This window comes from Hypomesus transpacificus, chromosome 26, assembly GCF_021917145.1.
Source record: "Hypomesus transpacificus isolate Combined female chromosome 26, fHypTra1, whole genome shotgun sequence".
NCBI lineage: Eukaryota > Metazoa > Chordata > Actinopteri > Osmeriformes > Osmeridae > Hypomesus > Hypomesus transpacificus.
In genome coordinates, this window is record NC_061085.1 from 3,388,037 (window position 1) to 3,411,280 (window position 23,244).

General features: G+C 39.5%; 1 protein-coding gene across 1 annotated transcript; it reads left to right on the top strand.

Moving 5' to 3' along the window:
- The first annotated feature begins 5,109 nt into the window (after positions 1-5,109).
- st6galnac5b (ST6 (alpha-N-acetyl-neuraminyl-2,3-beta-galactosyl-1,3)-N-acetylgalactosaminide alpha-2,6-sialyltransferase 5b) lies at positions 5,110-22,009 on the top strand. Its single transcript, XM_047049662.1, has 5 exons — positions 5,110-5,358; positions 5,660-5,860; positions 14,864-15,273; positions 16,945-17,052; positions 20,164-22,009. The coding sequence occupies exons 1-5, from the start codon at positions 5,344-5,346 to the stop codon at positions 20,402-20,404; spliced, it is 975 nt and encodes a 324-aa protein (XP_046905618.1). The 5' UTR covers positions 5,110-5,343; the 3' UTR covers positions 20,405-22,009.
- The last annotated feature ends 1,235 nt before the right edge of the window (positions 22,010-23,244 follow it).

The following is a 23,244-nucleotide window of genomic DNA, read 5'->3' on the forward strand; positions in this document are numbered from 1 at the left end:
TGCTCTATAGAGTAGGCTATTTGCACTCTACTGTACATTGGCTTTACAGTAAAGTGCAGCATCCTCATCGTTCTCATGGACTCTTAGTGGAGCAATACTGTCCTCTGTGGGGAACTTAGTGATATTACGTATTCAGGGGCTGCCAGTCCGAAAAGATTCCGTGCTGTGTTCTGAATTGCCTCAGACTGAAACATCCCTTGAATATGTAGTCTCCCCCTCCCCCATTTTGCATGATTATCATTATTATATATGCTTTGATTATTTGCAATTGGCTTAACAAACTAAACTATCGAAAAGTAGTGATATTCTTTATTCAAATTATTAAAAAATATTTCCCTAGGGAAGATCATGTGGTGACTGCACCCTGAAACCAAAAGGCTTGTTGTCAGTGGGGTTAATAAAACAAAAAGGAGTTTTAAGTTTATCATTGCACCAGAGCTTTATAGAACTAAGGTTCAGTAGGAAGTACTTCAGTACATCGTAGTTCTTTGTAGGAACAAAGAGTACAATGAATATTATGTTACCCCGTAATCTATATAGTAATCGCATGCTTTATTTCTGTAAAATATATATTGAATTGAGTATGCTTGGGTACATGTTAATTTTCATTGGATTGGAACAAGCTAAAGATATCCAGACTTACTGAGTTACTTTAGCCAGATTGAAACAAATTGATTAAAAATCATAAAATGTCTAAAATGATAATGTACCAGGGGATGTCAGTTTATCTGATCAACAATGTTGAAAGACAGTGTTCAACAAGAAACCAACTTTTTGTTACCTAATATAAATGTGGACATGACAGATGTGAGTTGATTGCCGTTATCTTCCCTGTTGGTGCAAGAAAATAATGGACCGTCTCTACAATTTTGTCAGATAGTGGGTAATTTTACCCCAGCACATTTCCAGTTAGTTTGACTTGATATAGTTAATCAGAGGCAAGAATAGACAGTTATCTACTTCTATTTCTCCAAGTCTGCACTGTGAATACTAAGAAGCTGCAGTTGTGGTCAACTTGGTTCCCTATAATCTAAATTAAGTAAATTCCCCAATAAAGGTGGGAATTTACTTAATACCATCCAATCAGTGATTCTAGAATGCTTCACACATCTGAATGAGTGTTGCACAATTGGTATTAGGTTTGTGTTCTCAAAACAATCGCCTAACAACGTTTAAAAAATATAGTGAGGTACGTTTTCTGAAAAAAGTGTCAGATAAAAATCAGATAAAAATATATTAAATCTCATATGCTTAAATATTGTGAAAGGGGTTGAAAAAGTAAAAAAGTTTATTAATAAATTAACCATGAGCAGAGTTGGTCTTACTTTGCTCATTGTGCTTCACAGCACTTTTTCAACTAGGGATGTGGCTTGGGTGAATTTGACTAGCTTCATCAATCACTGAATATGTTGAAGCTAAACTTCTTGCAATATCACCATAACAAGAGTGGGAGAGTCCATCTCTTCTATGGATGAATGCACACAAGGGCCGTGATGTTTTTGTTGACAATATTTTACTATAACAATTTCTATTTTGATACTGTACAAAAGAAGGTACTCAGATATTCAGTGGGCTGCATTTTTGTAAAGTGAATCTCGTAGTTATGAATTCTATTCTGAATTAATATGATTATGTGGTTAGGGTAAGTTTTCATTTAATTTCTTATGTGTTTTGTTGTTTATAACAGGCTTTGGCACAAGCCCACTAGCACTGAATGTCATAGTCAAGAACTACAGCAGGGAAGGAATTACTAGTTTGAAAGAGGTCTGTCAATGTCAAGGTCAATGTTGTCCGTTTTATGAAACTCAGAATGTTCACAGGTAAAGGGGGACTGAGATATTTAACTTTACAAAATACAAACTGCATATTTGGGAAGTTATGGTAATTACCAGTCTACACTGAGCTAATGTATGTAATCCCTCACATACCTGTGGTGATAAGTACAGCTCAGTTATGCAGTATTTGACTGCAAATCAAAAGATCACAGGTACAAATCTCCTTCGATTTGTACGCTGCTTTGGATAAAACCGTGTCATCAAATGTAATCAAATAAACCAATTAATCAATTTCACATGCCAAAATGTGCTGGACAGAGTCTTGTTGTACTTGATGGGTCATGAGACCCATCTCATGGGATGGGTCTCACACCTCATTGTGTAACTTACTGTAGCATTGCTAGTCATATGTTGATAAATAAGGGTCAATATGTGGTCTGATTGGTTGTTCTTGGGTATAAAGGAAATTGTACAGCATTGTTCTGTGCATACTTGATCTCCTGAGCGCTTTTCTGAGCTCAGCTCTCCTACTCCTTCTCCTTGCTAACTTCTTACTTTTTCTGTCTCTGATATAATCATGGTAGAGAAAGTAAGATTTAAAACCTTCACTTTGTAACATGTTTGCCTAGTAATTGATTTAATTAATTTGCAATGTTATAAAATATTAAATAATTCATTTAACCTTCCTTTCTTGCTCTTATTTAACCCATAAACTCAAATAACTGTAATTCCATTGGTATTGGCATTATTTGGTTAATGTTAATACATTGTTCAGTTTACCCTCTTCCTTTAAGCCTAGGGAAATAGTTTTGGTTGTTTGGCTGATAATTAAACCTACATATACATGAGCATGTGCAGACTGAAGATCTTTTTTTTGTCAATAACTGATTACTTGTCACAGTTTTAGTAAACCATCATAGAAATCAGAAATAGTACATTTCACAAATGCTTCTTCAGATCAATTTCATTGAGGGTATAGGGGCTAAAACAAACAGTACAGGGGACATTCTCCAGATATCTGCAACATTATTGTCTGCAACACCTGCTGCTCTGGTTAGGTCAGCATTAGTGGTAGATGTTAAACCCACAAGGACCCAGAATCAAAGCTCCTGCTTTGCATCTGTCCAGAATACATTAACATCCTGCTTTTTTGTCTTGCTTTGTTCCTGTATGATGATCATCTGGTCACATTTCTATAAAACAGATGCAAGTAGAGCTGTCTAGTCCTGTCCTGCATAGAACGGGTAGCCAGTTGCTGTCGCTCCTTTGGAAAGCAGAGTCAAATTACAGTTATGACAAGGTTTTGCTATGATTTCTTTTCCCTTCTGTCATTTTACTCCCGAGTTATGTTATGAGATGCAAAACATCTCCAAATAATTGCAAACTGTGTGGTGCCTGTGGGAATCAGTGAAGTATAACATTATAGTCCTCACACCAGCAAAGTCACAAAAGGAATATTCTCTGTGTCATTTTAGTACATTTCTAAACTACTCCTTAGAGCAGGCAAACAAATTTAATTTATTTTCCCAACAGGAAATATTTTAAAGGGAGTTTTCAATGTAAACTCACGGCACTGTTGGTTCTAACTGCATCTGTCTCCACACAAAACCCATTCTGAGATGTAAAAGCCTTGGAACAAGGTTCCACAATACAAATCTCCATCAACATAAACAAAGAGATAATAGTTAATTTTCCTAGATTGAAGCATTACCTGGCTAGCTCTGACTATCTTAATTAAGATCCCCGTAACAGACTGGAGATGCTAGCAATTTATTGACATGCACATCATTGTACATAATGGGGGACATCAGACACTGTCAGTGTCAAGTCACCCCAATCTGAATTTACCACTCTTAAAACCCATTGTCATTAGGACAGAAGAGGATTCAAAGAACAGTGAGAGAAATCTTCTAAGGAAGCTGCAGGCAGGGAGTTTCAGCCCCAAGACCGCATAGCATTATGCAATTCATTATACTCTTCTCCAATGCACTGCACACATACAGCGAGAAGAGATTTGGCCACCACTGTCTGGAGTAACACTGATACTCCAACCACCTCTCACCACAGGTGAAAACATGCCTCCCCTGCCCTTTATCCATGTCTGAACTTCCTGAAATTCAGAATGTGAATGATATATTGAGATACAATCTAAACAAGGGGTTGCCATTAGACAATGTCACCCTTTTGAAACTAATAGAGAAACTATCTTGTCTCAAGGAGAAAAGTCTAATCTGACTACAACATAATGTAACCTGAAAAAAAGAGGTCCAAGAGAAACAGGATACTCTTAACTGACAGAGCACTCTAACCTCACTAACCCCATTCAGAAAAGCCCAGTGGAAATAAGAGCTTGGGATGGAATCCATATGAGATCAACAAACCCCAAAAATATACTTCCCAGTGTGATACAGTTTAAATTGACCTTGGATCCAGACCATGGGACTGATTGACAGACTGATTGAATTGGTTAAATTGACTGACCTCTCAAGATGTTCCTTTAATCCATGGGTAGGTGTTATAATCATTGTTACTATTAATAATATTTGTAACAATATATCAATCATGTTCTGATACTGTTTCAAATGTGTAAATCAATCATTATTATTTCAGTCCCAAGCCAATTAACCTATGTAATTAGACAATGGATCAAAAAGTATTTATTAAAGGCATTTCTTGAATGTTTATCTCAAGGATTTCCTCTCACCTGTCCCGGTTTTGCACAAATAGGCTGAAAGATGTGTAGTGTCTTCGGAGAAAATAGCTTTGTTTACCAATTCCCTCCAGCTTTCACGTATTATATGTTCCAACTTCTAAAGAGAGAGTACAATGTTTGTTTTTCACCTGGAAATGAAAGCCAGATTCAAATGTAAAGGAGGAGACTAAATGAAATTAGAGGTCGGCTATAAAAAGACTGATTCCCATTTCCCAGCACCTTCAGGGTAGATCACAGCTTCCAGCAAATGTACTTTCCTGTGAGGGGCTCTGGTGCTCTGGTTGCCGTTTTTAGATGAGGAGATGGTATCTCTGCTTCACATGGGGATACCAGTGTCTGTGGTGGAGTGCACAGGAAACCCTGTGTGCATGCAGATAAATAGTAGGCTAGAACATAATGTCAGCCAAATTCCAAAACAAGCACGTAGGTTACATTGGCACTAGCTAGTTATAAAAAGGCAATGCATTTGTATAACAATTCACGACACCTTAGTCAATGGATGTAAAATCTAAAGTTAGATTACGTCCATCTTGATACGAAAACAGTATATTTTACCTCGCTTGACTAGTTGATATTATTACAAGCTTAATAAGAGAGCCTCAAACTCCGATAAGTGGGAATTGCATCAGATATGCAGCGGCGTTCATTAAGACCATGGAAACTATAAAATACGCGTCTATCGTCACAGCCTGTAGGATCTATCGTTGATCGGATGAGCCTGCTTTAGTTGTAATATATTACAGTAGAAAATCAATTGTTGCTTCTTTCGCAGTTTGGAAAAACGAATTTGATGCGTGATTGGTCTGCCTTCATTGAGCGTGCAAATTGACGTGTTGTCTACTCCTTGAATGCAAAATGAAGACGCGAGTGGTAACTATTTTAAAACTCTCGAGAAATAGGCTACTGTTACAGATATTATATAAGCTCGTGGCCTAATGGCTTTAGTTGGTTTAATATTCGATATGTGGTGTTACATTATACAGATTTTTTTAATGTAACAATGTAGACCGTGGTCATATTGAACCATTAAGCTTTCCTAGCTGTCAGCGATTCCGAGTCGCTTTGTCAACTTAGCCAGTGAATAGTAGCCTACATTTGCAAACGTGAACATGTATTCTCGCTCACACTAATTGCAATACAAATAAACTTAAACTAGTATTTTGTTTTACAGCGACATGGAGTTATCGGTATCATCATTATTACCATGGGCACCAGTATCATGATTTATAACCTCAGATTCACCCGCACATCACCGTTCCAGTCCCATGCTGCTGCTGGACCGCCGAACATAAGGCTCGGGAAAACACAGAAAAAGCCACAAAGACGTTTGTCATCACTCCTAGAGGGATACACTAACATTAACGACCAGAAGGTAAGTCACAACACACATCTAGGACATTGGTAAATATTGTAAAGAAAGCTAACAACAGTTTTCCTATTTGTTTTCTGATTTCAAAAATCATTGTAGATCAGATCACGCATTGTAAAATATCCTTCTTGCATGTTTCAGTAATTAGAATCTAATATTAGTTTGGCTCATTTTAGTGCCTTGAACATTCTTATCTGTGGAAAAGGCACAATGACTTATATGAGTTATATTGAATGCAATATGTTTTACGTTTGTAATAAAACCATTATGTTCTCCACATAGCTATTTGACCAAGAAAGATATCCGCTGGTGTGCAGATAATGATACCACCTTAAATGATGATACCCAACAATCTCAATGGGGGAACAATTAGTTTGTCTGACTGTCTGTTTGTTTGCCTCTCAATCCATTTCTCTCTCTCTCCTCTGCTTCTATTTTGCCTCACGTCTCTCTTTTCTTTGGATACATACTTGGTTTGCGGCCATGTTCACAGTGAATTTAATTTACCTACAGTACATTGAGTGCAGTTTCAGGTAATTTCAATATACTGTTACTATAGAGACACACTAATAGGACAGTACATCTCATCAGTTTTATGTTTTTTTGGTCTGGACTATGTTTACTTCTGTGCAACTGCAATAATATCTTTATTACTAAGACTTCTTGACAGGAAGAACCCGTATCAAAATTCTCTCTGTAGTTAACTGTGTTTCTAATTCATAATTGATGGTTATGCCATGAAATATTTAATCCGGAAAGTACTTTAGGAAGATAGACTGCTACCGTAAAGACAAAAGTCTTACAGCTAACCTATATTCCCATTTCACAAACACCATACAACTTAAAGGCAGGGTTGGTTATGTTGTTGAGCTGCACTTTTTGTCATATTTGCTGAAATATTCTTTACATCTTGATAGCAACTAATACATTTAAAGGTTTGGCAGTAAAATGGAATAAATGTGATATCTATGGGTGTCGCAAGACTATAATAAACACAACCAATCTTTTAGTTCGGACCGACCTTAATGATTGGACAGCATTCGGACTGAATGCACTGATAGACGGGCTACTTGTCTGTCTGTCTGTCTGTCTACCTGTCGGCAGTAGTCAGGAAGAGCATTCGTGTGTTTTGGGGGAGTGGCTTTGAAAGGAGGGGTGGGATATTTTGGTTGGAATCCTTTCAAACTCAAGCCAAAATGGCTAGGTTTGCAAAACTGATCTACCCTGCCTTTAAGAATTATCATGGTAATGTATTTCATGATAGCAGAGAAAAAAACTTTGCAGGATGGATAAAATGGTAAATGGACTGCACTTACGTAAGTAGCGCATTTTTGTACTTTAGCGGCACACAAAGCTCTTTACATATTGCCTCTCATTCACACACCAGCGGAGCTGCCATGCAAGGTGCTGTCCTGCCCATCAGGAGCAACTTGGGGTTCAGTGTCTTTATCAAGAACACTGTCACATGGCTAGGAGGAGTGAGGGATCAAACCGCCAATCTTGTGGTTTCTGCCGCAACTGGATGACCCTCTCTACCCTCTGAACTACCCCCACCCGAGATCATTCAAGCTAAATAAATACCTTCAAATTACGCAAAAACATTTAACATTGAGCTGATCACACTGTTGACTAAATAATTTGAGCTGATCACACTGTTGATCACACCGTTTCATCTAAGAACTATTTTATTTCTACCACAAGCCTCTCTAGCCTGGTCCTAACCAGACCCTCGTACATTTCATTTGTACAGAGGGTCTGGGATGTCTCGATTGACAAACGTTAACTTCCTTGAAGGCGGGTCCTCTGTTGAAGTTTAAAACTATTGGATCCACCAAGAGCCGGTCTGATTTGCCATAGCCAATCGCAAGCGTTCGCCTTAGCCAACTCCTTCACCACTACTGTAATGGAGCTAGCTGCGTAGCTGGAAAATCAAACTTTTCCCGAACCCCATGGGGAGAAGGGCCACAACATCATGGCCACCAACAAAACTCAGCAAGGAATGTTCTTGCTCCGGCTTTAACCTATATTCGGCAGCGTTGCCACAACCGCAGAATAGTTTGGCTGGCATCTTTCTCCGCCGCCATTACTGAACTACTTAAACAAGTGCACGACATTAACGTCATCGTTCCCAGCCACTCCCTCTGTTCGCTGATTGGACCTACACATTTTTTTTTTCTGGAAACCGACTTCAGAACCGACATCCCAGACCTAGTACAGAAGCAAAATCCAAATTGAGCGGAAGTACGTAGGAGGGCAGAGCCAGGCTAAAGCCTCTCACCCATAAGTAGATGAATGCTTCCTCCATTATAACTGTACAAATATATAGCCAATATTGTTGGTTTTCTCAGAGTTATGCTTTATTAGTAGTAGAAGATTTACACATAAGTTCATTTTTCTAGACTGCTTTGTAAGGATGAGGATATGGCTACAATCCATCATTTTTGTGGAAAGACAACATTTGGAAACAGGATTCAATCCAAACTTGTTGCTAGATCAGTTGTTCTTTTTTGTGGAATTATTGGACATTTTAGTGAGAGGTAGGATGTAAATTAACAGTTAACCATTACAATGGCCAACTAAGCCACTTGGTTTCTGCTTCATGATAAAGGTGGTTCACACAAATTCCATCCATCCATCCATTCATCTATCCAAGCAATACAAAATGCATGTATACAAATAACCTTACTGCGTTAAAGTTTATACTGTAGACAGACTTGGTTGGTGTTTCAAGGCTATAAATACCTTACAGTGTGCTGTATGTGGCAGTTACAGACAGTAAGAGGACCCGAATATATGTTAAGGGATGAGTGAAGTGAATTGCTTCCGAGTAAAGGACTGTTCTGTTTCAAATGTATTTGCTTTTCTTAACCCTAGTCCCAACCCTAGCCCTTTGTGTACCATAATCTTTCAGTTTTCACAATTACCATGGGATTTTGCCAAGCAACAAAATCAGCAAATATTGTGAACTCGCCAGTTACCAGTTGGTTGTGTTTTTTTATTGTGATGGCTTTCCTTCTAAATTAATTTGAGTGGCAGTCACTCACTGACTCACTCACTCACTCACTCACTCGAACACCCACCTCCCCTCTTTTACCTTGCCTCCTCACCTCAGATGTTTTGCCGATTCTAGTTAAAAATATTGACCTTTGTAGAGTAGTCAGCAGCATCAATCTCACTACCCTTTATAAATCCTAATAACAAAACTTGCGTGTGTGTGTGTATGTATGTGTTTGTGTTATTACTTATTATTCCAGGTCTGATAGCTGATCACTGTTTTGAAACCTATCCTAGCTAATGTAATCCGATTCTGAGATTACATCGTTCTCTTAAGATAAGAGCAAACATATTGTGTTTAAGATGCTCTATGAAGAAGCTTTTTGTCACAAGCAACACTAGAGCATAGTCTGTCAAAAGTCATGCTCATTGTGCATGTACAATTCCAAGCTGGGGTACATTTGTGTGGAACATGCATTTGCAATTAACTTCAAGAGAGGCACTAAATCCACCTCTGGTAGATTACCCTATTAAGTGTCACCTTCAGAATACCATTAGAAGCTCAGCCCCCTCCATCCTCCCAACTGACAACTTTTAACGATACATTCTTTAGTAGTCATTTCTTCATAAGAAGAGATCTGTGGCAAACCAGAACAGCTGACATGACGTAAATATTGTAATCATCCTCATTGTGAGCTGTTTACACAGCTGTTTACTCTCTCGTGGAAAGTTAAAACCAGCCTGGGGTTTTTCAGAAGATTGTGTTCTTAGCCAGGGGCCTCTAAGCCAGTGGTTCTCAACCCTGGTCCTCAACTACCCCCTGTCCTGCACGTTTTAGATGTTTCCCTGCTCCAACACACCTGATTCAAATGAATGGGTTGTTATCTAGTTATGCAGAAGCCTGTTAATGACCATTCATTTGAATCAGGTGTATTGGAGCAGGGAAACATCCAAAACGTGCAGGACAGGGGGTACTTGAGGACCAGGGTTGAGAACCACTGCCCTAAGCCACCCTCATCTCAATATGATTGTCCTATTCTCTGATGTCATATTACTGTAAAGAGAAAAAAAGTGAAAAGGACTGGATACAAATCTGTCCCAAATATTGGTGGAATGGCATTAGTGCAGTCGTGTTTTTGTTGTTTCAAGATGTATATTTCTAGAGTACAGTTCTGCCTTTTTGTAACAAATAATTATCTCTATTTCCCCCTCAGTGCTCACATGAAGGAGAATGTTCGACTCTCTGTCATATACTGTAACCTTTAAATAGACTACAACAGCAGACAACAAGGTGTCAGTGTTCCTTAACAAGGTGACAAGGCTGTCTTCAGAGTACGTCAATTGGATGGATTATCTCTGAGCAATCAACTACAGTATGAACAGGAGCGCTTTCCCTCCAACTTGCTTTTGGTGCTGTGAAAACACATTAGGGTTAAACGGACAGGATGGCTCATAGCTGCAGTGTGATGATAGAAGTTGAATAGAATTACCTGAAAGCAGTATGATTGAGAGTTCCTCTTTGGGGGAGAGCATAAAAGGATGATACAAATCAGTGTGGAGTCAGTGTGGTTCAGTCAGTTTGGACTAATAGCCTGGGTTAGAGCTGTAGCTGTACTTTTAATAGTCTTTGCTTATTCTTTTGATATATATATTTATATACATAACTTTATTTTGCAGACTCAAGGTCCTGATAGAAAAGTACACATAACATATTACAAGAGGGGTACACACAAACATAAATACATACAGACATACTGACTACCACATATTACATAAAGTGAACGTACAAAACATAAATACATACAGACGTACATACATAAAGCTCATACATCTGTACAATAATTAAAACAAGTATAGATGCATGTTCCAGTGTTTCCAGAGTTGGGAGGTATATCTGGCATCACTAAGTGCAGGGTTGGTTAAGGCGGTTAAATTGTATTCTTTGACTCTGTTAATCAGCACATAAATCTGTACATAAAATTCCTCAGCACAGCATAGAAGGTGGGAACATTATTCGTCACAAACAAATGGCTAGCACTGGTCCATCTTGGACACTTCAACAGGATTGTAAGTGCATCATTGTATGCCACTTTTATCTTATGTATCTTTGCTTTACTGTAGCTGCACCATAGGTGAACTGTATACAGTGGTATGTATGTGCAGTATGCTCTAAAAAGAGATGTTTTAACTTCGTCATTACACATATGAAATTAGCATGCCAGCATATTTGCTTGTCCACATCATTTACAGCATTGGCGCTGTATGTCATCATCGTCACAAAAATCATCCCTGATGATGTGGCCCAGGTATTTTGCTTAAGCAACTACATTCAGCTCTTGCCTTGACAAGTAAAAAGAGGCAAAGCATAGCTTCCTGTCCTCTTTCATTCTAGCGAACATTACAACACTCTTTTTATATTGTATCTATTTATATTGTAATGTATATTTATATCTTAAAACACTCTATTACTGCTGCTGGTAGTACTTAAATCCGTTGATTGTTCATTTTGACTCAGCTAATCTAGTTTACCATGTGTCAGAATGCTGGGTTCAAACTAAATCTGTAGTAAACACAATGTTAATTCAGGAGAGTTGGTATGCTTGGACTGCGTAAGGGATGATTGATCATAGAGGCCACAATATCAGTCAGGTTCTAAATGCATGGAAAAGCAGCGGACATGTGCAAATTCCCATATCATCTGGCCTTCAAAGTCTGCAAAATTACCTAGAAAAAGTTGATGCAGTAAACACCCCTGCACGCTCCTTCTTGTTCTGCTAGAACCAATCATTTCCTCCGTTTGATCAACCAATATTTTATCATGATATATTTCTGATGAATGCTGTTTGTGAAAGTCTTAGATACCCCAACCGAAGGTTTCAATTTCATCTTCTCTTTCAACATGAGGTGTGATAAAGTCTCTCTATTTCTGCATGGATTTACTGAGCTCTCAGCTGCTCAGGACCTGTAACAGGCACATGCTGTAAGTGTCCCTGTCAAGGACTTTACTGTTACGGACTGCAAATGTGTTCTAGGTGCTCTAGATTGGTGGGGATGCAACAGAGAAGCAGTTTACAGTTATTGTACTGAAGGTATTAGAAAGTTCTACACAAAATCTTCAAATTATCTCTCTAATAATGCCAGGAATCTATGTGTCTGCCTGTGTGCTTTTGGAATGGGATTTTAGGGCTGCAAGTTTCCAACAAATATCTTGAGAACAGGACAATCTGCAAAATTTGTATTTTTCAAGTGCCCTTTTTATAATCCAACTGAGTGCAGTGCCGCGATTGACATTGTTTGGATAAGCATTTCGACATTTCCATAAAAAAATTGTCGCCAGTCTTTTTCGGCCATGTTCATGAAATGGTGTGGAAATGGTATGGTGAAAGCTGCATGAAATGGTATGATGAAAGCTGCAGCTTTCAGCTATCACGTGCACTAAAGGGCTGTATCGGAAGCTTTGTGATAACTTCTGTGATTTTTGTTTAATTAATGAACTAATGTGATTCACAAAGGCATTTACAATGAAATGAAACAAAACGCTTAATGCACCGGAGTTCATAGGGACATTTGTTTAGTTTTACAGCCGATATGGCCAGGTTAGTGTTGACTGCTGGCTAGAGGCGGTTTTAGGCAAGGGCCGACCGGGCAGCCGACCGGGCAGCCGCCCGGGGCGCCACAAAGTTAGGGGCGGAAGTAAAGACCTCGCCCGGAGCGCCAAATGTGCTAGGACTGCCACTGCTGCTGGCTCTAACATTGAATCAGCTGCTTTCAAAGGGGTTTCTTTATGGATGAAAAGCTGGCTAGCTACAGAACAACAATCTAAAGTGGATACTTTCAGTAGATCAGTGAATTTTGCTAAATAATTAATGTATTTACTGATGTCCAAACTGCCTGCAAATGTGCACAAACACCAAATCAACTACGACATTACAATCACCAGCTGCATCATGGACATGGGCACTATTCCTACCACTTCAGCCTCCTATGTCGGGCCTGGAAGCATGGACATAGCGATCCACAAACTGGCATTATGACACCGACAATATTCGTACAAATTTAGTCTCCCCGGTCAGTTGTTGTGTCTTATTTATGCGAATGCGATACAGAAAATGTTATTTTACAGACTTCTGATATGTACTAAATGTCTATGTTGAGTTGAGAAGACAATTCAACAGAAAACCGATATAATACATTTTGATCAACATCGCACAAGCAAATTATTATGTAGGAAACAGTAGACAAATGAAGGCTACATAATTAGTTGCATGAATGTGCCACAGCATTGGCAATTTGTTTAAAATTGTGAGAAATGTACTTCATGATGTGCATAAGTGTTTAGAATAGATGATGTGGAAGTTGAACAAGTACTTCAGAGATTACAGAGATTTTCAATTCTGATCTGAAATATAGCTACCAAAGCCACTGAGAAGAATTGTCATCACCAGCTGCATTATGTGCATCTATCTTTAATTCCAGAAATCTGTGGGTGTCACCTCATCATCCCGGGCACTGTGCACTATCTATAGGTCAAGTAATTTGTTTTGGTGTGTTTCACTGACATCTGAATCACCTACTGCATCACGGGCACTGTGCATTAGTTTACACATTTTTACATTTCAGTAATATTATAATAATTCCAAAGGAATGGTAGTTCCATGAATCATATTATCTAAGACATCAAATTGGAATTTCACCTGAGAATATAGTTATTTTCTTAGCAAGGCATGAAATTATGGGATTATTTAGTGGAGCGTTGATTATTTCTATGTTATCTATGTTACGATGAAAGGGATTGCTTATCTTCACTCAATGGACCGAGCACAAACAATTGCAAAATCTTTGCCTTGGTGCTGACAAACTTTCCCTTTTTCTTACTTTCTTGGATCACATAGGAACTACATCTGTTAATAGAACTGCAGGAAAGCAAATATGCGGTTGTGCTGCTTATCTCACCTGCATGCATGTGTGTGTTGAGCCAAGGTCCTGCTCGGCCCAGCAGAGTACCATAACCAGAGCACATCTATGAATGCCAATGGCCCTGGACAGAAAACCTTGGAATAATTCATGAAAAGGTATTTTAGTATAACAGATGGGCTGCCCTTTTGTATGGCTTTCTCTGTGCTCTGGTATTGATTGAGCAGTAGAATTTAGCGTGTACATTTTTCCAGCTTGCCTGTGAAATTGCACACATCCATAGGTTCGCTCTGGAGTTTGATGTCTGGGAGGATACATTTTCTTCATTTTGATTGTATTATTCTTTGATTTGTGAACCCATTTTCATATTTTTCCATATCAGTGCACAGTTCCTATAAAAGACCTCTCCTTGCACTCTACACATTTCCAGAATCTGTGTGAATTGTGAATACGTGTATTGTGAAAATATCAAACATAACTTAAGTACTAGACTACCTGCCTCCTACTCACCATTCCTCTTGTCCAGATACCTGGTCATCTATTCTACCCTACAGTACAATCATTACTGAATGTAAGAATATTTGAAGGATAAAAGATCTCTAAATTGGCTATGAACTGCAATAAGGTCAGTTGGTAGGTAAGGTATGGTAGGTATTGCAGCTGTGCTTTGATTTACAAGACAAACTGCCTGCTGTTGAAAGTGTACACAACATGAAATGCTAATTATTTGGGATATACTATTTTGTCACATAATTGTGCCTCAAACTGACACAGACAGGTTTATAATGTATAATAATAATAATTTGTATTGGTCGGCTATTGTATCATTGGTGAGCTTTCCTCTGCTGTGTTGAGTGCTGTGGGTCTGAATTGCCATAAGAACATGCAGGCTTGCATACTGCGACCCACAGGAATTATGTCATCCTGGCATTTTAGGTATAATGTACTGTATCAGACATAATACTGCATCCAACAGTACACACCAAAATTTGTTTGACATACTACAGTACAGGAGGGTAATATGCCATTTGAAAGGAAATAATTGTCTCTCCTGGCCACACTTTACCCTTTTCTCTTTTTTCTCTTCCCCCCTAACAGCCTCTACAGATGCATTGTAACTGCTGTGCTTTGGTGACCAGCTCAGGCCACCTCACAAGCAGCCAGAGGGGGGCCGAGATTGACCGCACAGAGTGCGTCATCCGCATGAACGATGCCCCCACAGCCGGCTACCATCGTGACGTGGGCAGGCGAACCAGCCTGCGTGTCGTTGCGCACTCAAGCCTGCAGAGAGTGCTATTGAGCAAACAGGAGCTGCTCAATTCCAGCCACGACACAGTGTTTCTCTTCTGGGGGCCCAGTAACTGCATGAGAAAGGATGGAAAAGGACTAGTTTACAATAATCTCCTCCTGGTCAATAAGATGCTACCGAAACTCAAGGTGTACATGGTCTCTCGTCTGAAAATGCTAAAGTTTGACGAGCTCTTCAAGAAGGAGACTGGAAAAGATAGGCGAGTTGAAAGTTCCGGGTGTTTTTTGTTGTTTTTTTTGTCAATGAAGTTGTGTTTTAGTGAACAAGTTAAATTAGGGTGGAGTCATAGATTTGAGCACAGTGTGTTATTCCAATGAAGCACAGGCAGGCACAAGTGGCTTTTTGTAACTGTTTTTTTTTGCAGCTTTTTTCTCCAAATCCAGCTTGAAAACCAAACGCACAGTTTTGAGAAAATACAGGGACCATGTTATCTTAACATAAAACAACAGCATGGACAGCATGTGGAATAATATTTTGCCAAAGTCACATACAGACATACAAAACACCTTGTAGACTGCAGTGCTACAAAAGGGAATGGTCTTCCCTCCTTATATAAGTTAACTTAGAAAAGTTCACATAGAATACAAGTATGTTGTGACCAGCATAAACTTTTTAAATTGCACACATAATGTCCTTGTTTGCTATTTGCTTGCCAAAGTCTTATTTAGAGCAGCCCTACAAGACTTACTTGAATTTGAGACTTCAAAATAAAAGAACTCTTACTTTTTCTAAATGAAATAGTTGATAGATAACAAATGTAATTTACATGAAATTTCAATAATGACATTATTCTTAAGAAAGGTAGACAAATATTATACACACTGTAATGACAACAGTTACACAATGCTTTGGATTATTTGTACTATAAAGAAGACACATATCTTTTTTACATTTGTACAGGGCCAGGAATTCCCAAATCCAACCCATACAGTTTCATTTATGGGATTATAAATCTCACAATGCATCACCCAAGCTTCAATTGGACTATCATACCCTCATATCATAAAGTAAATCATCTTAAAACCTGACATCTATGGCTTTGACCTAAATCCCAACAGTGTTTGTCTGTGCTAAGACATTTACTAGGATAGGTCTAATGCTCAAATTATATGGAAGATGTTGCCGTATGGATTGATTGTATTATACATGGAACAGCGAGCTGCTTAAATACCAAATCATTAATCATCATTGATTGATTAATGTGACCTGCTCATATATCTAGATGCATGACAGGTAGTCTATTGTGCACAGGTTAGATGGTATTGGGGGTGCTTTGTCATCTGCCAATAGGAAGACAGTGAGAGAAGCTCACAAAGTTTGCAAGAGGATATACCGTAGCTAAACTAGGACTTGGAGTTGAGACAAATTGCAGGTCCAAACAGACTCAACTTGGCAGCAGACCTGGCATCGTCAGTGCCCCCTGGCAAAGGACACCCCAGCTAACAACCCAGACAGCAGTGGCACGACTGCCAGATGAGATATCTCCAGAGAGACACTGGATAGTCCAGACTCAAGAAACATCCCCACTGATTATTCTCACTGCACAATAGTATTCCAATCTACTGCATGCCTTAAACACATATATACCGACATCCAAGTGAACGATCATTTATTCATTCATTTAAATACAACAAGAAAATAATTTCACTATTTACTTCTTGGAAGTCGCTTTGGATAAAAGCATCTGCTAAATGCATAAATGTAATCTACTTCGGTGACTACACTTGAGTGGAAAACGTTAACGCCTGTGGTTTGCAGGAAGGTGGTCAAAATGCTTGTTCATTTTGTTTTGAACTCCAGAACATTGAGATGCATTCCGATAAAACATTGTGAAAATTTTTGTATGTAATTCTGTGTATCTCATCCTCAGAAGGGTTTCTAACTCATGGCTGAGCACAGGCTGGTTCAGCATGGCTATAGCTTTGGAGCTGTGTGACAGCATTAATGTTTATGGCATGGTGGCTCCTGACTTCTGTAGGTATGTACCAACTTAAAGACTTTCAGCACTACTTTGTCCTACTTGGATAGATTATAACTGCATAGTATATTAACTACGCATGTATTCTTGTAGGAGTAGAGGGTGGAATGGGAGGATGGAAGAGGGATGGATCCAGTTATAAGTCTACAGTGTTTCCCACAGATTAGAAAGCTATATGTGGCGGGGGGGGGGGGGGGGGAGGGGGTCGAAATAATTCACAAAATCAACAACAACAAACAAATAATTTCTGCATATGCAGGTAGCGACGCTGCATACAGGGTGCTAAATAACTATTTATCTGGTTGGCTCCATGACGCCGGGTAAGTAGCTAGCTCTTGAAACTTCTCACCAAAAGAACGAAGGGGAACCTTCGATTAAGACATGTCCGTCGGTACCTAGCGAAAAGTAGCCTCAACTTTCCTAGACCTTTAGCTACGGCACTAATGCTGAAGGCTCGCTGATGTAGCTGTCTATGGAAACAAATCGTGACCAAAATTCAAGTGAAAAAATGTGGCTGCATTATTTGACTCATAAATCAAATTAGTATTCAATCATCCTATTTGCATTTTCATTTTCTTCTTTAAGACTGCTCATTCTTTCCCTTAATTAAAATGAAAACGAAAAAGACATTTGAAATTTAATTTTCAAAATATGCCCCAGCAAATAGATACCAAAATTCAATTTGAAATGTAAAATTTGAAAATGAAAATGCATTTCCAGAAATGCATTTTCATTTTAAGAACGTGGCTGCAAAATCGTGACCACAATTCAAATTCAAATGCATTTCCAGAAATGCATTTTCATTTTCAAGAACGTGGCTGCAAAATCGTGACCACAATTCAAATTCAAATGCATTTTCAGAAATGCTTTTCATTTTAAGAACGTGGCTGCAAAATCGTGACCACAATTCAAATTCAAATGTATTTCCAGAAATGCATTTTCATTTTAAGAATGTGGCTGCATTATTTGACTCATAAATCAAATTAGTACTGATTAGTACTGAGCGGACATTGCATTTTCATTTTCATGTTCTGCCCGCAAAGAACTGCCCATAATTCGAAAACGAAAATGCATTCTGAGCGGCGCAGTTGAGTGACGTCAGTAGCCGCTCTTCTTCAGGTCCCTGCTGACCGAGCTACCCATCTTGTTCGGTAGGGGGCGGTGTGCACATACGCATTGCATTACATGGCAAATGTGCCGGGAAATTGATTGAATTGCCGGGTCTTTAGAGGACGCATCACAGATCATGGCGCTCCCTCAAATTGTGCAGACACTGATAGAATTAGCTGAGCTGGTAGAAACTAATAATATATCTGAGTCTGATGCCCGTGACCGAGTAGAACAAGTCACAGAGAGCTTGGCTGCATACTCTGCCGTCACAGACGTACACATTAATGAGGTTGCCATAATAAACCTCTCTTCAGTCCTGGAACGGCTGGATGCTGTGGAGCCTCAAATGGGACGGGGACGACCAACCATCCACATCCCGTTCGAGTCCATCGAAAACTATTTATTAAATGGTCTACTTTTTCCTGTGAAAGCAAGCTGTTTCACCTTTGGCCTGGTTCAGACAAAATCTGAATTTCCGCAATCTGAATTTGAATTTCCGCAATCTGAATTTCAAGAATCCCTGCAATCTGAATTTTAGAATGTTTTATTTTTGGATCAAAATAATTCAGTTGTATTAAATTTGGCATACAAATAATTCAGATATTATATATTCAACAGCAATATATTTCAGTTTTATGAAATTCGACACACAAATATTTCAGATCTTTCATATTCAAATTCAGATACTTTTGTCAGCTTTCTAGCTCCATAAATCCGTTGCTTTGCATCCTCCGACGGATGGTCTGGTGGCCGACAACAGCTCCGCTATGTCCTTTATTTTTAAACCATTTAATAAATAGTTTTCGATGGACTCGAACGGGATGTGGATGGTTGGTCGTCCCCGTCCCATTTGAGGCTCCACAGCATCCAGCCGTTCCAGGACTGAAGAGAGGTTTATTATGGCAACCTCATTAATGTGTACGTCTGTGACGGCAGAGTATGCAGCCAAGCTCTCTGTGACTTGTTCTACTCGGTCACGGGCATCAGACTCAGATATATTATTAGTTTCTACCAGCTCAGCTAATTCTATCAGTGTCTGCACAATTTGAGGGAGCGCCATGATCTGTGATGCGTCCTCTAAAGACCCGGCAATTCAATCAATTTCCCGGCACATTTGCCATGTAATGCAATGCGTATGTGCACACCGCCCCCTACCGAACAAGATGGGTAGCTCGGTCAGCAGGGAGCTGAAGAAGAGCGGCTACTGACGTCACTCAACTGCGCCGCTCAGAATGCATTTTCGTTTTCGAATTATGGGCAGTTCTTTGCGGGCAGAACATGAAAATGAAAATGCAATGTCCGCTCAGTACTAATCAGTACTAATTTGATTTATGAGTCAAATAATGCAGCCACATTCTTAAAATGAAAATGCATTTCTGGAAATACATTTGAATTTGAATTGTGGTCACGATTTTGCAGCCACGTTCTTAAAATGAAAAGCATTTCTGAAAATGCATTTGAATTTGAATTGTGGTCACGATTTTGCAGCCACGTTCTTGAAAATGAAAATGCATTTCTGGAAATGCATTTTCATTTGAATTTTGGTCACGATTGGCTTCCATAGCTGTCGGTCTCACTAGAACGGCGTATGCATCTTTGCTAACGTGTGCTGACGTGGTGACTGTGTGTGTATGTGAGAAAGACGCGTGCGTGAAAGAGACGGAGGGAGGAAATGCAGCTGAACTAATACGCTGCGTGTTTTTACCTAAATGGTGTTAAAAAATTTTTTTTTACAAAACGCAATATGTGGCGGCCGGTGTTGATTCTGTGGCGCACCGCCACAAATTAGTCTATGTGTGGGAAACACTGGTCTAACATCAAAAGATTAGATTACATTTCAACTGTGCTGAGAGATTATTTGGGCTCCTCTCAGCTTTAAGTCTATGATGGTGTGCACTAGGGAATAGTATTACTGTAGACTTAACAAGCAAATGTTGGCACAGCAGTGTTGATCTTTTTTCTCTTTCCCCACACCTTCCCTTTTTTATCCTGCTCCTCGAGGTCTTTCCACCATTCCTCCATGCCCTATCACTACTATGAGCCTTCCGGTCCCGATGAGTGTACCATGTACCTCTCCCATGAACAAGGCCGTGGTGGCAGCCACCATCGCTTCATTACGGAGAAGACAGTGTTTGCCAACTGGGCACGGACCTTCAACATCCACTTCTACCAACCAGACTGGCTTCCAGCCCCCCTCCTCGCTACAAACAACTCCCACATCGATGGTCCAGCTGGCTCCTGAGACTCCCCAGACTTGTACCGTCTCCCAGCCTGGCCTCCCAAAAACGAGTTTGTGTATTTGGATTGGAGCTGTGGATTTTATTCCTATTCCTTAAGGCTGCCTTTGGGAGCACCGTGACTACTGGTAGCTGTTGCCACTGCTGTCTGAGTATGGAGAGTCACAGAACAAGGTGGATGACTGTTTACTGTTTGGACTGGAATGTATGGGTTGTGATTTAAAAAGTTAACAGTTTATGCTAGAATGTGAAATCAGACAATCCATGAACTGATAACTGTTTTAGCTATATCTTTTGCTATGTATCTTGTACTGCTATAATGTTAGAGCTAATGGTCTTTCCTGCTTGTTGAACTGAGATTAAAGGCTTGTTAAACTAAGATAAGTACAACAACTAACCACATATTCATATTTTAAGTCACACATACTATATTTCTAAAAATAAAAGGGAACCTAATTTAGATAATAATTCAAATTAAACTTGGTGGACAGCCAAATCATGTATCTTTAGTTCATAGACTATGCTTTAGCTAGGTTAGCAGCACCACAGTCTATGGTTGGCACATGCATTCAACATGTTAGCAACTCTTAGTTAGCAATCCAACACACAGTCCGCAGGTACCTCCGCGACTACTTCACTCAGAGCAGTTGTCAATCATAGCTGTCAATCATGACGTCTCACCCCCTTTTTTATATAATCAAATAACTAATTAAAAACAAACTGATCAGAAAATGAGCACTTGAACAGACATCAGAGTGATAAGAACCACCAAAAATGACAGAAACCATCTTCGGAAAAAAAATTGTGGTGCATTTTGGAGGCATCTGCTAACATGGAGGGGACGGTACATATGACATATACTGTAGCTAGCCACCACGGGGCGATCGAGATACTTTGTCTTCACTTTTGGGTAGCTGTCATGCCGTCCATCTTTAAGTACAGTCTATGATTCAAGCATGCAGGCTTTTTTCCTGCCACATCAGTGTGCATAGAGCAGATGATAGTTATTTTTTATCAATCAACTATAATCAATGTTTGTATTGGTATAATGGTTACTAACCATCAAAGGGGGGTCTGTCGTGGTTTATTGATTATAGGGCAGGTAGGCAGGCATGTGAGACACTCAGTGGTGAGGGAGAAAGAAACATGCCCTGAGCTAGTCTCAGTAAGGTCTGTGGTGGCCAAAGGTTCATTGATGGTACAGGTTAGAGGTTAGAGTGAAGGATATCGTAAACACACGTAACACGTAAGGGGGGCCGAGGGTGACGCAGCATTATCTGTGGGGCTGTTAGGTGTTGCCACTTCCCAGTAAGCAAAGTTATCGAAAGTCACCAGAATCCCAGGGAATATAGAGGGTGGCCAAGGGTTAGCAACTGGATCCCATACAGGTGAAGGCCATGTGTCTGGGTTTGCTCATAGTGAGAGAGTGTGTTCCTCAGGGGAGCAGAGGGAAACTGGGGAGACAGGTCAAACTGACCGTAGAGAGATATTGAGTGAGTACACAGGGCGGGCCCGTTGAAAAGGTGACTGACCCTCAATAAAGTATGGAAAAACATTGAGAAACAGTATTATGAGGGGGATTTTCCTCATTAAGACTATATGTAAAGGATAATGCCCGTATTTTCCAAATAGGTTAAAAGAAATATTGAAGTCACTCATTGTTGTAATTACATGCTTGTTAAAATCTTTCAAAATTGTAAATGGAGTCTTTGACTCTGTCTCTGTTGTTATTCTTACTTACTTCAGACACTTTGTACAGGCTCATATACTATGTAGCCAGCGCAATAGTTTAGAATGGTGAACAGACAGTTTTGCCGCAACTACTTAGTAGGTGTCTGTATATCACCGGATAATGGACACCCCTGCACAGTGGCGGTTCTAGACAAATTTGACCTGGGAGGCCAAGAGGGGGCCAGTGTTTATTCAGAGGGGCACATTAAAAAACGGAAACACATTTTATTTAAACATGAAATACTTTAATTTTGCTTTACATTAAAATCATACAAACGGCTTTGGCTCTCCCTCTTCCAGCTCCTCAGCTCTCTCAATACCATGACATGTTTCTCTTACTTTTTTATTTACTAGCGAAAAAAAGGCTGCAATGTCCCTTCCTCCTTTCATGATGACTACTAGAAGAAGAAAAACGTGTAAAAAAATATTTTTTTATCAGTCAGCGGGGCCACAGGGGGGGCCAGGGACATTTTTACAGGGGCACTGGCCCCTGTAGGCCCCGGTGTAGAACCGCCCATGCCACTGCAGCCAATAAGAATCGAGTATTCACCCAGACCATGGTATAAAATGTGTTGTATCCAAGGCAGGATTTAGGGCGGTGGGGGCCCCTGGGCTTGAGTCATTTTTGGGCCCTACTTTCTATACATGACTTTAAATAGAACAAAATGATACATACACAAGCTATGTATTGGAGCTACACGATTCTGCATAAATTGAGAATCAAATAGAGATCACGATTCTGAAAACACAACTAAACAAAATAACAATTTATGTTAATTGCTGAAGTCTATTTAAAATGTTTAATTAATCTGAATTATAAAAAAAAAACTTTGAATGATTCAATTACTCACTCAAATACTTTGTTTCATGGACGAATCAGCATTTTTGAACGAATCTCCTGAATGAACGATTCAATTACAAATATTTAAAGTAATTATATCTGTGTGTGAATGTCTGGGTGAATGTCTCGATTCTGATTGGCCGCAGAGCCATAGAAAAAGAGAGTTGCGACACTTCTATAGACTCCCATTGTTATTGAGGAATGCGGAAGTAAAGCGTGTCTCACGCGACCTATAATTCCAAACATTGTATTTTCCACCGTTGAACCCCATTC

Coding starts and splice junctions, on each gene's coding strand:
- st6galnac5b (XM_047049662.1), top strand. Junction 15,274..16,944: donor AAGGAGACTGGAAAAGATAG/GCGAGTTGAAAG, acceptor TCTCATCCTCAG/AAGGGTTTCTAACTCATGGC. Junction 17,053..20,163: donor GTGGCTCCTGACTTCTGTAG/GTATGTACCAAC, acceptor CTGCTCCTCGAG/GTCTTTCCACCATTCCTCCA.